This window comes from Mauremys reevesii, linkage group 2, assembly GCF_016161935.1.
Source record: "Mauremys reevesii isolate NIE-2019 linkage group 2, ASM1616193v1, whole genome shotgun sequence".
NCBI classification, from domain to species: Eukaryota; Metazoa; Chordata; order Testudines; family Geoemydidae; genus Mauremys; species Mauremys reevesii.
In genome coordinates this window covers 25,081,817-25,098,078 of record NC_052624.1, presented here as the reverse complement: position 1 = coordinate 25,098,078, position 16,262 = coordinate 25,081,817, and the positions used below count along the sequence as shown (strand labels likewise).

Sequence of the window (16,262 nt, the reverse complement as noted above, 5' to 3'; positions counted from 1 at the left end):
TCCTCCACCAAGAGAATTTCTATAAAGGATTCCAGGTTCACAGCAATACTTAAGAAATCCCTTCTGTAATGTGAAAATCCAACTGACCAATAATTTCTTTGGCTTCCAGGACAAATTCTAATGGGTGAGTTAAAAGTTACTGGTCCTGGTTTAAAATTAACCTCTTTTCCCCACACCCACCAACAACTTTTAGCTTCTTCATGTCTCTAGACAACAGTGTTATTTCAACAGGCTGTTTAGTTCACTTGCATGTCACTGATACAGCACCTACTGAACTTTATTTACACAGCAACACAGGAATTGCCAGACTGGATCAGGCCCCAGATCCATCCCATCTAGTGTCCCACCTGTAACAAAGGCCAGCACCAGATGCATCAGAAGAATGCGTAAGAACTCAGCAATAGGCAGATGTGGGATACTCTGCCCCTCCCACTGGGGCTCATCCTGGTCTCTGATAGTTAAGAGATTGGAACTGGAGCATGAAGGCTTATATCCCTTCCAAAATCTGTCATCATTAATACTAACAATGCTGGATAGTCTTGATACCCAATTTTTTTTTAAATCTTATTAAATTCTTGGCGTCAACAACTCCCCGTGGCCAGGAGTTCCACAGTTTAAGTACACATTATGTGAAAAAGTATTTCCTTTTATCCTTTTTTTATTTGCCTTTTCATTTTGCTCCAGTTCCATCCAATTACTATGTACTAATAATCAGATTGTAAAAGAATAAATATGTAATTGTTACACCTAATGGTGCTGTGGTGACTTGATGTTTCAGTTTTTGGCCATCAGCAGTCAGTGCTTGATGCCATGAATGAGGAGTGTCTGGCTACAAGTTCTACTACAAAATATATTAACACTGACATAATATTCCAATTCTCTGGGGTGAAGGTGTCACGTACGCATTTAAAAGTAGCCACTTATTGCTGCAGGCTAAGATACTCTTTTGGAACAGTATCCAACCAACTACACCAACACAATGTACATATTAAACGCTATATACACATACAACACTTTGAAAGTCTATATAAAAACGAGATAGACGTTATTTCAGTAAGATTGAGCTGCATACCTGGAGTTCTCGAATATCAAACTTCTCTTCAAAGATATAAGCAGCATCCGCCCCTGCAGCAAGGCCCCCCATATTGGCCAGGTAACCACAGTAGCCACCCATTGTCTCAATGATGAACACACGACGCTTGGTCCCACTGGCTGACTGTTTGATGCGATCGCATGTCTAACCAAAGCACAGAACATTAGTGACTTACGCAAACATGAACAGGCTCTCAACTGTGATATTTACCATATGTTATGTGATTCTTTATCACAATTACTGAACTGTATTACTCTCTATATATTAATAGTAATACATATTATATGCACATACACACTCTCATGTCAATTGTTAATTCTGGAAGAAAATATTTCTTCCAGGTCACATCTTGGACCCTATATTCAAAATCAGGTGTTTTGGTAATGTCATGTTTGCTTGTGTTATCCTTCCATCTGGCTGCTTTCTGAAAATGTTAAAGGATAAATTAATCTCATGGCACATTCTTATTCTTAAAGCTTTGGAGTAGTTATATTGGACTTTTATAGAGATATAAAAATGGAGTTTGCTTTCTGATCTGGGCGTATATCCAAATTTAGCCAGTCTCTACTTTTACTGTGCACATGACTGAAGAAATCACCTGTGATACTGAGGGGTTTTAAGTACACGTCCTTCTTTACAATTTGAATTTACGAGGCTGAAGTCCTAGGTTTCTACTGATCCACAATTTGCTTATCCAGAGGGCTAGTCATGCAAATTTCCATGACTTGGCAGCAACAGAGCCAATTTCTCCTACTTCATGTCCATAAACACATGCTGATTATGGGAGACTGACCTCAAATCACATCTTACCCATTCGTAGATAAGAAAAGCTGCTCACTATGAGGAAATCTGCTGGCTTACATGAAGCATAGGGGATGATGATTTACAGCAAATTCTATCAGAGCTGCCTGTGAGTAGCTTAAACAAGCCTCCACAAAAATAAATTTCAAAAAGCTGACAGCTCTGATCAGAGGACTAAAGAGAAAAGCCCAAAATAGCAGCAGATCAAGTCGAAGAGTATTTGAAAAATAATTGCCCTAAACTCAAAAAACCTTTCCTTCAGTGCAAACAGAATTTTGCAAATGTGGTTTGTGGGCCCAGCTGAATTAAGAGGAAGCAGATGAGCACAAGGATCTGGCAAATTCAAGAGCATGAAGTTCTTGCCCTTTATTAACAACTTATTTAGAAGGAAACATAAAAACAGCCCTCAGACCTCTGGTGAGTAATTATGGATGCAGTTCTACATCTGATGTTCTTCCATTCTGCTTGTGGATTAATTTTTCCAAATACAGCCTTAGTATCATTTATTTTTTGATATCTAAAGATAGGTTCTGAGCCTGATATTTGCATTAAATACCTACTTACCAGAGCACAAAACAAATAAAGTATAAACTGGTAAATGGGAAAGCCTAAAAAATTAAAAAGTCATAAGCATTTAACATTATCATAAATTACAGCATTTAGCGCACGAATAACGATATTATATATTTATGTAACCTTAGTTCAACTACCAGAGCTATAACATATATATATCCACAAATGATCTAACAGATAGATCTAAACATGCTATCCCATATTCTTTTAAAAAAACAAGCAGCAGCTCCAGAACAAAATATAGCACATATTAGTTCAGATCATGCACTTCATCAGTTTGTTACACTGGCAACCCCTTTCTATCTATCTTGGTTCCCATACTGTGCCCTTACTGTGGTCTCCAGTCTTTCCTCACTGTGTACAGCTCAGTGTAAGCTCTCAATGTACAATAAACAACAGCATACTTGTAGCAACCCTTGCTGCTTTCACCAATGGCAGGCTTATGATCACACCAGTTCTAACTCCCTGGACACAATGCTTGGGAGTTCATAGGGAGTAAGTGTATACATTATGACATCACTAAGGAAATCCTGGCTTTTAGGCGCTGGGGAAGTAAACAATAGGCCAGGCTGTCCAAAAATGACTTGGCCGCCAAACTTGAGATATCTCAAAAGGGGTATTCAGAAGGTGGGAGCTGAACATTTTCTGAAAATCTGCCCTGCCCCCCACCTCCCCTCTCGGCATCTCAAATTGAACATCTAATACTGCAGGGACCACAAATCACTAATTGGGTTTGATAATCATGGCCTTATTTTTATAAACACTGGTTATTTTATTTTTATCATAGGGTACCAGATGACAGAACAAGGAGTAATGGTCTCAAGTTGCAGTGGGGGAGATTTAGGTTGGATATTAGGAAAAACATTTTCACTAGGAGGGTGGTGAAGCACTGGAATGGGTTATCTAGGGAGGTGGTGGAATCTCCTTCCTTAGAGGTTTTTAAGGCCTGGCTTGACAAAGCCCTGGCTGGGATGATTTAGTTGGGGATTGATCTGCTTTGAGCAGGGGGTTGGACTAGATGACCTCCTGAGGTCCCTTCCAACCCTGATATTCTATGATTCTATGATCTGGTGATCATGCTCTGGGCTCATTTCCCATTCTTTCACTCTTGAGATAACTAGGGCATGATAAACTGCTTCATCCTGGATCTGTCACTGAACGGTGACTGCCCACCTGCAAAATACCATTGCCAGACTCTAAAGGGAGGCTCGTCCAGTCGGATGGTGGTTGCAACACAGGGACTCTTACTATTCAATCAGAAGCTTGACAAAGAAACAAAAGGGTGAGGTTCTATGGCTTGTGTTATGCAGGAGGTCTTATTAGATGGTCATGATGGTCCTTTCTGGCTTTACAATCCACAAATAGTTTTTTTCCCCACAAATAATTATTAAGTTTCCCAAGGTTCTAGCAGGGATAGACTTTGGATCTATCGAGTGTTGTAGAATACCATCCTGAGAAGTATTTAGGTGCTATGTTATCTAGTATCTACCTGTCTAAATACTAAAAATAATTAATCTGAACTTTACAGCAAACTGCAGTATGAGGCACTAAACATGGAAAAATAGGTCAAATCTTGTAGCAAAGCATTTTGAATGTTTTTACTGTGCTGATGTCTGGATTTCCATCCGCTAAGTCTCTTGTACTTATACTAAGTTATCTTGTCCCATTAACTGGCTGGATCGGTCAGTTTTTAATTAGGGCTGTCAAGCAATTAAAAAAATTAATTGCAGTTAATTGCAGTTAAATAGTAATAGAATACCATTTATTTAAATATGTTTGGATGTTTTCTACATTTTCAAATATATTGATTTCAATTACAATACAGGACATAAAGTGTACAGTGCTCACTTTATATTTATTTTTATTACAAATATTTGCACTGTAAAAACAAAAGAAATAGTATTTTTCAATTCACCTAATACAAGTAGTGTACTGCAATCTCTTTATCATGAAAGTTGAACATACAAATGTAGAATTATGTACAAAAAAACTGCATTAAAAAATAAAACAATGTAAAATTGCAAGTCCACTCAGCTCTATGTCTTGTTCAGCCAATTGCTCAGACAAACAAGTTTGTTTACATTTGTAGGAGATAATGCTACCCACATCCTATTTACAATGTCACCTGAAAGTGAGAATAGGCATTCTCATGGCACTGTTGTAGCTGGCGTTGCAAGATATTTACATGCCAGATGCGCTAAAGATTCATATGTCCCACCATCCCAGGGGATATGTGTCCATGCTGATGACGGGTTCTGCTCGAGGAGTTCTGCAAGGAGTTCAGTAACAAATTTTAATAATGCATTATTTTTTTAATGAGCGTCATCAGCATGGAAGCATGTCCTCTGGAATGGTGGCCAAAGCATGAAGAGGCATTCAAATGTTTAGCATATCTGGCACGTAAAAACCTTGCAATGCCAGCTACATGAGTGCCATGAAAATGCCTGTTCTCACTTTCAGGTGAGATTGTAAACAAGAAGTGGGCAGCATTATCTCCTGCAAATGTAAACAAACTGGTTTGTCTGAGCGATTGGCTGAACAAGAAGTAGGACTGAGTGGACTTGTAGGCTCTGAAGTTTTACGTTGTTTTGAGTGCAGTCATGTAACAAAAAAAGTCTACATTTGTAAGTTGCACTTTTATGACAAAGAGATTGTACTACAGTACTTGTATGAGGTGAATTGAAAAATACTATTTCTTTTATCATTTTTACAATGCAAATATTTGTAGTAAAAATAATATATACTTTGATTTTAATTACAACACAGAATATAATATATATGAAAATGTAGAAAAACATCCAAAATGTTTAATAAATTTCAATTGGTATTCTATTGTTTAACAGTACGATTAAAACTGCGATTAATCGTGATAAATGCTTTAAATCCCGGTTATTTTTTTTGAGTTAATTGCATGAGTTAACTGCGACTATTCAACAACCCTATTTTTAATCCTTTCACACCAGAGTCAGTGTTTCACAGAACAATTTCTGCTGGCTGTGATGAACCATCAGCACTAAGGAGTTAAAATTCCCGCATGAAGCTTTTGAAGAATGTGAAGTAAAGAATAACAATGTCTGTTTGCTTAAGCTGCTCTTTTAACTGCATGATTGCACATGCATCTGGGAAGCTGGGGAAAGGTTTTATTCCTCCTACTTTCCTATTACAGGACTTCTTCCAACATATAAAAGTCCTGAGTTTGCAAGCACTTACACACATTAATAACTGTACTTGTGAGTAAAAGTAGTTACTGATAAGCATAAGTATTTTCAGGACTGAGTTCTCCCTTGGTATATAGGACATTATTTAGGGAAGAAGCACTTCTATCGTAGTATACTAGTTAATAATGCTTATATGATATTTTCAGAGAGGCAGATCCTCAGCTGGCATAAATTGTCAGCTGAGACTCTGGCAAAGTGTTTTACGAGAATATTACTATTCCTCGTTTATTGCTGAGGGGGACATATCAGACAGGGTAAGTGACTTGCCCAAAGGCAAATACAATGTCAGTGTCTGAAGCAGAGTTAGAACAGAGTTATAACTCAGGGACCAAATTCTGATAATCTTTTACCACAGCGTGAAGCACACTGCCTCTCCTAAGAATTCTGGTATTCAAAGAAGACGCAAAGAGCAACAGTACGCTACTGTCAATCTCAACCAAAGACACTGGCTCCAAGACAATGGTGCAAACCCACGGAACTCAAGAGGATTACATGTGAGCATAAGAATGGACGTACTGGGTCAGACCAAAGGTCCATCCAGCCTAGTATCCTGTCTTCCAACAGTGGCCAATGCTACGTGCCCCAGAGGGAGTGAACCTAACAGGTAATGATCAAGTGATCTCTCTCCTGCTATCCATCTCCACCCTCTGACAAACAGAGGCTAGGGACACCATTCCTTACCCATCCTGGTTAATAGCCATTAATGGACTTAACCTCCATGAATTTATCCAGTTCTCTTTTAAATGCTGTTATAGTCCTAGCCTTCACAACCTCCTCAGGCAAGGAGTTCCCCAAGTTGACTGTGTGCTGTGTGAAGAAGAACTTCCTTTTATTTGTTTAAACCTGCTGCCCATTAATTTCATTTGGTGGCCCCTAGTTCTTATATTATGGGAACAAGTAAATAACTTTTGCAAGCCTGCGCAAAATTCCTCATTTAGTTTTTACTGAGAGCAATAACACGGATGAAGCATTACTGAAAGCTGTGCGGCCTACAATAAAAGGCAGTGGGATAGAAGCAACAACTGTCGGTATTTTCTACCTTGTCTGTGGCCATCTACCATTTATAACTTTTATTGTTGGTACTTCTCACGTTTTCAGTCTTTGCCAGGTGAATCACTAGTGAAGACTTTGACCCCACTGATATCAGCCATGTTACCTGCTGTATGCATTTAGATTCTGTTAGTGCTGCCACCGCTGGTGCCAATACAACAAATGCCATGGTAAGCAAGAACTAAGGGACAAATCCTGGTCTAATTGAAATTTGTGACAAAATCTTCAGACACCAAATGACACACTAAAAATGTTCTATTTTTAAAGTGATGCTGAGGAGCCAGAATTGGAGAATAAAAGGATTCTGCACATTGTCTAATGGCAGAGCACACATGTGTTTTATCTAATAAGAACAAGGATTACAGGCAACTAAGGACCCAAAGTCATCCCTGTGAACCACTGACTTCAAGGGGAGCTGGAGCAGGCCCATAATGTGCAAAGTGCATTATTTTGGTCATACAGCCCATTTGAAATCAAATTGTTGGCAATTTAAATGGAAACATGCACAATAGCAATCAGCAGTGGTATCTCAATGCTGTTTGACTACAAAAGGAAGTGACATCACTGTAAGCCAAGCTTTGATGTATCCAACTTGTAAAATTTAAAGTTCTGTATAATGAGAAAGTAAGTCTTGCAGTCATTAGGCCTCAATTCAGCACAGCACTTAAGCATGTGCTTAACATTTAGCATACGACCAGTCCCAGTGAAGTGCTTCATGCTTTAAGCCTGGGCTTATGTGGTTTGCTGAACTGGGATCTTATTCCATCATTGATCCATTCCTTGGGTCATTCACTTTTTTTTAAGGTGCATGGGTTTTTATTCTTTCATTTAAGTACAGCAAAGTAGTCCTAAGCAAGTTATTTTAAACAACAAAATAATTTGATTTATTCTTATTGCAAACATACAAAGGTTCTAAAAATGCATTGAAATAGTTACCCAAATGCCACTACCTAAAACACCAAAACACAATCTAAATAATAGCCAACATAATTGATTTAATTTTAATTAGATTAATCTTCAATCAATCTGGAAAATATTGATTACCTTCTGATCACAGGAGCTTAATATTTTAAACTAGAATATTTTAGAAAACTAAATGTTTCAAGGTCTTGCTTGTATCACAACAAAGACAGACATTGTACAGTTTAATTTTCAAAGGATATGCAGTCTTACCTCCACAATAGCATTCAGGGCAGTGTCAGCACCAATGCTAAGGTCGGTGCCTGGCACATTGTTGCTAATAGTAGCTGGCAACACACAGATAGGAATGCAAAACTCCTCAAAGCGAGCACGTGCCTCAGCTAATTGCAGACAACTTTCATAGGCCTGAAGCAGCGGTACAAGTATTATTAGCAATACACCCTTGCAAATGGATAGCAAATTATTATGCATTCAGCTAGTGGCTCCTTGCGTGTGATGGGCGGTTTGGCTTTCCATTGGCACAACAAAATAAAATTGGTGATATTAAGGAGGGACAAAAAAAGTTTCCTCTGAATACCACAACAGTGCACTGGGGTCGCATTGGCACAATGCTCTTCTGAAGAAAGCGCAGAAGGAGGTTAATGTGAGTTAGTACAGAGTGAAAATGAAATGTGGATAGTGCAGAGATCTGAAGCAGCTAAGCAGAAACGTAGGCAGCATGAGTGTACTAGAAATGTCACCTCAAAATAAGTGAAATGAACAAACACTATTCTATATACTAAATCTTTTAAGGAAAGGTAACTAGAAAAACACCTACACTCAGAAGAAAATGCTTGTGGATACACTGCTATTATAGATGCTGCTTTTTTTAACTACTGCTTTGTCCTAGAAGGTGAAGACACACCTCTGTCACTGAAAGAAAAAATCATGAAAATATGGCCTGTGTTTTCCAAGTGTCTGCAAGAAGCATGTACATCAGGAGATACCTGTTTTTATGCATGCAACTTGGATAATTGTGCATAAAAATACAGGGATATTGCACAAGACCATATATTTTGCAGGAACATTTTAGAGGCTTTTTGAGCGATCTTTTGGGGATTTCATGTCCTATATGGTCAGGAGGTAAATGTATAGTGTGTCAGGTAGTCTGTGTGTTCTCACAGGCTCCGGAGTTCCTAGTACTCTTCTCTGTAGCGAAGGACTATGGAATGTGCAGCTGTTCTGACTTAGTGAATGCACTAGTCCCATTCTTCCTCAATGTGCAATAATCCTGAACACCCATTGTGTAGAGAGAATGTGAAAAATCCCCACCTATTTAATGAATCTCCAAAGGAAATCCAAATCCTGTAGTACTTTTTCTTTTCACCAGTCTCACTTTCCCAGTGGGGAGAGGGGTGCACCGTGGGGTGGGAATGGGTATAAAACACCCTATTGCTACATGAGAGGAGAGCTCTGCAGGCCAATCAGCCTGCCCCACTAAAATCCATCAGATGTCTGTGTAGTGGTGGATTGTAGGTAGGAAATGGGAAGGGAAGAGGTGATCTACCTGGGACATTTCCAGGACGGAAGACGGGGGATTGGAGTCCATGTGGAGGGTCCACATGACTTGGAGGTATGACGTGGTGGCAGGAGACCGCAGTGAAAATCTCACCTCCAACGCTCCATCCCTCTGTATTTTGGAAATTTTACTTTCACTTACAGCTAAAACTGGGATTTGACTGATCCCAGTGTTACTTCTGGACTAAAATGTTGCCCAGTTATCGTTGCAGTGCTGAGAAGTGCCACAGGCAGGAAAGAGGGGAATGGCATTTGTCTTTCAAGGTCAGCCATTGGGAAGCCTTGGTGGGGGAACTTCACAGAACAGTCACTACCCCAGCCCAGCCAGGCTTCTTTGAGTTTTTCCTTACACCAGAAAAAGATATACTGATTTGGGAACTGGTTTTGTTTAGTGAAGCCTCAAAGCAGCTTGGACATCTGCAAAGCACTTACGAGCACAGCTGCAGTTTTAGCCAGAGGCTTTGGGAAAGTGGTTCAGTTAGAGGGAGAACTGGAACAATTACTGGCACAACCATTTAGTTAGTCTGCAATGAAAGATACATTTTACTTGCATTAAATACTGCGTCGTTTCATTTGATGCGTTTTTAGCAAACACATGCGCGAACACTGTGCAGTAACCCAGGACCGCTACTGTCTGAAGACATGCAACAACCCAGCATCACTGTTGCAAAAAAACCCCAAACAGTCACTTTATACGAAGGGTATATTTTACACAGTCTATAAAGGGTTAAATAATTAACAGATGGTTTAATAAATGGTTAAAAGTGTTATAGATTGTATAACCATCTAGCCTAGAACACTGATTGCTCATGTCTGTAACATGCTTATAACATCTATGAATCAGTTCCAACCCTTTATAAATATACCCTTAACATAAAATGTGACCAAAGATACTGTATAAGAACATACAATAACTCAGCATCATTCCTCCTCTACCCAGCCCCCGTTTGCTGCTGTTTCTGGTTCCTTCCCCAACTCGGTTAGATGGTTCACCCCTTACCTGTGCTGCTTTCCTGACAGGCTGTTTCTCCTCCCTCACACATGGCTGGTGCTAGGCTGCTCCTCTCCAGCTTTTCCATTCTCCATGTGGTTGGCATCTTTCCTTCCCCCTTTTACTCTGACTCCCTAGGGCTATGCCTGTGCAGCAAAACTGTGGACAGTGTGGATAACCACAGCAGCAAAGGAAGTGCAGCACGGGCAGTTCAAGAACAGTACAGCTTTTGGGTCCGAACTTGGCTCACCAGCCCGCTCTGAAGCCTGCACTGTGCTATCTTCACTGCTACTGTTACCTGCACTAGCTGGACTCACACTAGCTCAGGTAGGCTAACCTGTGCACAGCTTTTGCTGTGCAGACGTATCGTGAACTCAAGACGTCTTCCTGTCTCCTGATCAGCTCTTTATTTCTTTCTCTTAACCCCTCCAAAGCCCATCGTGGTTTATGTCGTTTCCAATTATGTTTCCCCATCCTCTTACCAAGCTCTGTTAGCTGTGAAGGGGGCTGTAAATTAGTTTCACTTTGTTCAATCAAATGCAGAGCTCCCTGCCTTCTGTAAAATCATGGTGCAGAATTTTCTCTGAAATCCTCCCCTGGCTAGAGAGATTTGTGCTGCAGAATCTAAGCTTTCATTTAAAAATCTAGCCTTTGGTGTTATAAAGAAAACAATTCGAAAACATTGACCAGTGTACACTTCCTGAGTTCTGTCCTCCTAAGTTTGCAGACAGCCTGAAACAATAGCCTTGAAAGGGCTGTCTCATTCACTTTCATAGATCGTTAACACTAAACATTTTAATTTAAATATCATCACTATGTTAACGATCTAACTGATGATTTTTTTTTTTTGCAGAAACTACCAGCTAACATGCTTATCTCACAATCCTCAAATGTCTCCTATGCCCAGCTAGGTGCAAAAGTGCCAAATGCGACCTAGTCAGCAAACAAACCTCCACAAGTTTGCCCCAGATTATCTCGGCAACGCAGTTACACAATGTCACTACAAAAATCTTTGGCATATCAAAAATGAAATATAGGGACAGCAGAAAATTAATTCAATGTAGTATCAAAATGAACAACACAGGACAAATTGTACCGAGCATAAGATTCACTTTTTAAATATGTGATTGATAAAAACCCTGCATTCTAAAATGCAAGTGAAACTGTCACAAAATTTCCAGGGTGCTGTGCTAAAGAGCCTCAGAATCCAAGAATCTTGCTACACAATTTAGGTCCCATTGCTAAGGAGTGCACAGGCCTTTACTGGAACCTAACCACTCTTTTCTTTAGGTTGTAAATTCTTCAGAGCGAGAAGTCCTATTTTTTCATAGTTCATCTTCTATTCCGGAGATCGGCAACCTTTGGCATGCAGCCCATCAGGGAAATCCGCTGGCGGGCCGGGACAGTGTGTTTACCTGCAGCATCCGCAGGTTCGGCCGATCGCAGCTCACACTGGCCGTGGTTCACCATTCCAGGCCAATGGGAAGCTGTGGGTAGTGGAGGCCAGCACATCCCTGAGCCCGTGCCACTTCCTGCAGCCCCCATTGGCCTGGAATGGCGAACTGCAGCCAGTGGGAGCTGCAATCGGTCGAACCTGCGGATGCTGCCAATAAACAAACCATCCCGGCACGCCAGCGGATTTCCCTGATGGGACGTGTGCCAAAGGTTATCGATCCCTGTTCTATTCAGTGCTCTCATGAACCCTCTCTAATTCAGAATTCCTGTATGTACATTAGTTGCTACCTATTAACTCTATAATACTTTTCCTGATTCCAATGAATGGGAAATAACTATGTACTTTAAAATATGCCAAAGCACCACTGGATGATTATCAGTTGTATGGCGAGAAATACCCTGAAGTACCCATAATTTAATTTTGGAGTTTGATTACTTTGGGATTTAGTTGTGGTTAGGAGAGATATTTTACTTTTTCCTTACAGGCTTCATAACAATAAGTATCATCCTTGAACAGATTTTATATACAAACACATCTTGGGCAACACAAGGCATACAATGCAACAACTAACCAAAAATTACACTTCTTGTATGTACAGAGGACAATTTATCTGATTATGAAAAATAGGAAGTCAGTATCCTATAATGGCATTTAAGATATTGCTTACATGCCTGAGTACTTTTCAGACATTCTAACACAGACAGCTAAAGTAACCAGCCACACTAAACTTTTTCAGGTTTCAGAGTAGCAGCCGTGTTAGTCTGTATCCGCAAAAAAAACAGGAGTACTTGTGGCACCTTAAAGACTAACAAATTTATTTTAGCATGAGCTTTCGATACTAGAGGCCTCATTACCCACTAGCAGACCACATACTTACCTCATTGCAAACTGAGAAAATTGACAAAGATTGACATTTAAGTGAGAAGAGGAGCAATAAAACAGTTGCTTTGAATCCCTACAACTAAGTTTCAGGTCACTTTAGTGCTCGTGAAAGATGCCAGACTGATAGCATTGGAAACTATGTCATACACTTATCCACAGAACAGGGACATCAGGAGTAGAAGGACCATTAACTTCATTACTAATGTGCTTTAATACTGTGCTAGAGCAATCATCTATAGGAGGAGTTCATTCTTCATGCCCGTGCAATATCTCTGCTCACTATTCTCACTCGCACAAACTGGAAGGAGACTGCCTATTCATATTTAACAAGCCAATTGGCCATTACAGAGGGTAATGTCACTACTCAGTATGATTTGGATGACCTTAAAGTGAAAGGTTCTATGTCAGTGGTGGGCAACCCGTGGCCTGCAGGCTGCATGCAGCCTGTCAGGGTAATCCGCTGGCAGGTCACAAGGCTGTGTTTACACTGACTGTCCACAAGCATGGCTACCCGCAGTTCCCAGTGGCCACCATTCACCGTTCCCGGCCACTGGGTGCTGCGGGCAGCCAGACCTGTGGACGGTCAATGTAAACCCTGTCTCGCGGCCCGCCAGCGGATTACCCTGATGGGCCAATCTATGTTCCATTACCAGTTCTCTGAGTGGCCCACCATAGCTTCAGTTCAGATGCTCAGAGGGCAAAAGGCTTACACAGCTTATGAACTTTTGTAAAAGAAAAAAAGTCCTTTTTTTTTTTTAACAAAAGACTTTTTTTAAAATAAAAGGTTAGTTTTCTTCACAGCTGAATTGAATCTATGGCTTCCTGAACCATTACATTTTATATACATCTCAAAACACAATCTAGGAAGAAATAAAACACAAGAACTGGACAAAATTCTAGCCTTTTATTAGTAAAATGTATCAGCTTCCAGATAGATAAAATGATTATATTAACATCATGGGAATACGCTCTGTCTGATATCTAGTGATGTTACCTGAAATCTAAAATCTTTCCCAGTGTATTGCAAAATATTGTGGTGTGTCCTGCTCTGTGTGAAACTGTCTACAAGCTCTATAAAGATGATAGTTAGGTAAATACAGAAAGCCTATGAAGAAAAGAAAAGCAGGCATCATGCATTATAGCATTATTTTACTTACCTTGATTTGCTGTCAATCTTTTTGGAATGGAGAATTTTATTTACCAGAACTGGAAACAAGGCCAACTTAGATGTAACATGAACCATGTGTAAAGAATAATTGAGAACTAAATTTTGATCAGTTGTTTACAGTCTGGACAAGGGCAATATTATAAGGGAAAATAAACATCTAATAATGTACGAGGGTCTAATTTTGCTAAAAGTAAATAAAATGAAAAGTTGACTTTTATATACAGGTAAGTTAATAAATATATAGATGTAAAAAAAATGATGTTAATGCTCTTGGAATAAGGAACTTGAGAAATCCTTCAAACCTCTCAAAAATGTCAGATAAGGACTAAAATATTCAACAGTACCTAAGGGTATGTGTATGCTGCAATGACACACCCACAGCTGGCCTATATCAGCTGACTTGGGCTTGTGGGGCTCAGGCTGTGGGGCTCTAAAATTGCCGTCTTGATGTTCGGGCTCAGGCTCCAGCCTGAATGTGTATTTTACAGCCTCTCAGGCAGAGCCCCCTGAGCCCAAGTCAGTGATGTGGGCCAGACGCAGGTGTTTTATTATAATACAGACCTATCCTAAGTGACTTAGGAGCTGAAGTCCCATTTTCAAAAGTGATTTGAAAGTCACCATCTGTCACTGAAAGTCAGTGGGACTTATGTGACTTTACACTTACACTTTTGGAACTGAGCCTAAAGAGCTGTTGAACATTTCTCCCTATAGCTGTAGCCTTGGATGAGGTTAAGGCCACAATCTTATAAAACAGGGAACAAAAGCTGGAAAGTGACACTTCAAGGTACACTAATTAAGTAAGTATGCTATGAAGGAGAGCTAGAATTCCTTCAAAATAAATCCAGAATAAAAAAGGTGTGGCACTTTGGCCTTAAGAAAGATCCTCCTTCGTAGTCTGCAGTTTATGCAAATCTTAGATTTTAAACGTGGACTGTCTGTACAGATTAAACATGCTTTTTTCCCAAATATGATTTTCTCTTTTCAAAACAGTTTTCAATTCGCTGTTAGTTTTTATCCAATGAGAAACAGAATCCTGGTTCAGAATGTATAAAAAGAAAATAGCTATATTTGGAGTAAAAACGATAGATTTGTTTTTCCTGACATTTCCAAAATGGCTCCGATGAGATGTAAATTTACGTTTTTGACAACAAAATAAGTCTTTGTTTTAATAAGTGTCTCTATTTTCTGTCCAGTCAAGATTAGTTATTTTGGATAGTAACAGGTACATCTTTTTAGTTTATGATAATACAATAAAGTTCCTAAATTCTGAGTAGCTACCCCTTCCATCAGGATCAAGAAGAGCTATTGCAATGCATTTCTGAATGATTATTTAGTGAAAATGTTGCTTTTTTTTTTATTAAGAACATAAGAACGGCCATACTGGGCCAGACCAATGATCCATCCAGCCCAATATCCTGTCTTCTGAAAGTGGCCGGTATGAGATGCTTCAGGGGGAATGAACAAAACAGGGCAATTTATTGAGTGATCCATCCCTGTCATCCAGTCCCAGCTTCTGGCAGTCAGAGGTTTAGGGACACCCAGAGCATGGGGTTGCATCCCTGACCATCTTGGCTAACAGCCATTCATAGACCTATCCTCCATAAACTTATCTAGTTCTTGTTTTCAACACAATTATACTTTTGGCCTTCACAACATCCCCTGACCCATGAGTTCCACAGGTTGACTTGGCGCTGTGTGAAGAAGTACTTCTTTGTTTTAAACCTGCTCCCTATTAATTTCATTGGGTGACCCCTTGTTCTTGTGTTATGTGAAGGGGTAAATAACACTTCCTTATTCATTTTCTCCACACCAGTCACCATTTTATAGACCTCTATCATATCCCACTTTAGTTGTCTCTTTTCTAAGCTGAACAGTCCTACTCTTTTTAATCTCTCCTCCTCTAGAAGCTGTTCCATACCCCTAATAATTTGTGTTGCCCTTCTCTGTACTTTTTCTATATTCTAATACACCTCTACCTCGCTATAACGCTGTCCTGGGGAGCCAAAAAATCTAACCGTGTTATATCAAACTTGCTTTGATCCGCCAGAGTGTGCAGCCACACCCACCCAGTGCACTGCTTTACCGCGTTATATCCGAATTCGCGTTATATTGGGGTAGAGGTGTATATCTTTTTTGAGATGGGGCAACCAGAACTGCACACAGTATTCAAGGTATGGGAGTAGCATAGATTTATAGAATGGCATTATGATACTTTCTGTCTTATTATCTATCCCTTCCCTAATGGTTCCTAACATCCTGTTAGCTTTTTTGACTGCCGCTGCACACTGAGCAGATGTTTCCAGAGAACTATCCACAATGACGCCAAGATCTTTTTCTGCTATTTACCGCTCCCCACTGTGAAAACTTACTATTTATTCCTACCCTGTGTTTCCTATCTTTCAACAAGTTACTGATCCATTAAGAAGACCTTCCCTCTTATCCCATGATTGCTTACTTTGCCTAAGGGCCTTTGGTGATGGACCTTGTCAAAAGCTTTCTGAAAGCCCAAGTACACTATATCCTGCATCACTCTTCGCCATATGGTTGTTGAC

General features: G+C 39.9%; 1 protein-coding gene across 9 annotated transcripts in view; it reads right to left on the bottom strand.

The window, feature by feature from the left end:
• The window catches only part of LOC120398732 (phosphofructokinase, platelet), an 82,257-nt gene that overhangs the window by 6,673 nt on the left and 59,322 nt on the right, over nucleotides 1-16,262 (bottom strand). For 5 of the 9 annotated variants that reach the window (XM_039526311.1, XM_039526313.1, XM_039526320.1 and 2 more), the window contains 2 exons: nucleotides 7,909-8,061; nucleotides 1,073-1,237 (listed from right to left, as the gene is read on the bottom strand). In XM_039526311.1, the coding sequence (XP_039382245.1) occupies nucleotides 1,073-1,237; nucleotides 7,909-8,061 (318 nt within the window). The remainder of the gene's footprint in view (nucleotides 1-1,072; nucleotides 1,238-7,908; nucleotides 8,062-16,262) is intronic. The other 4 variants (XM_039526312.1, XM_039526314.1, XM_039526317.1 and 1 more) reach the window with 1 other exon arrangement.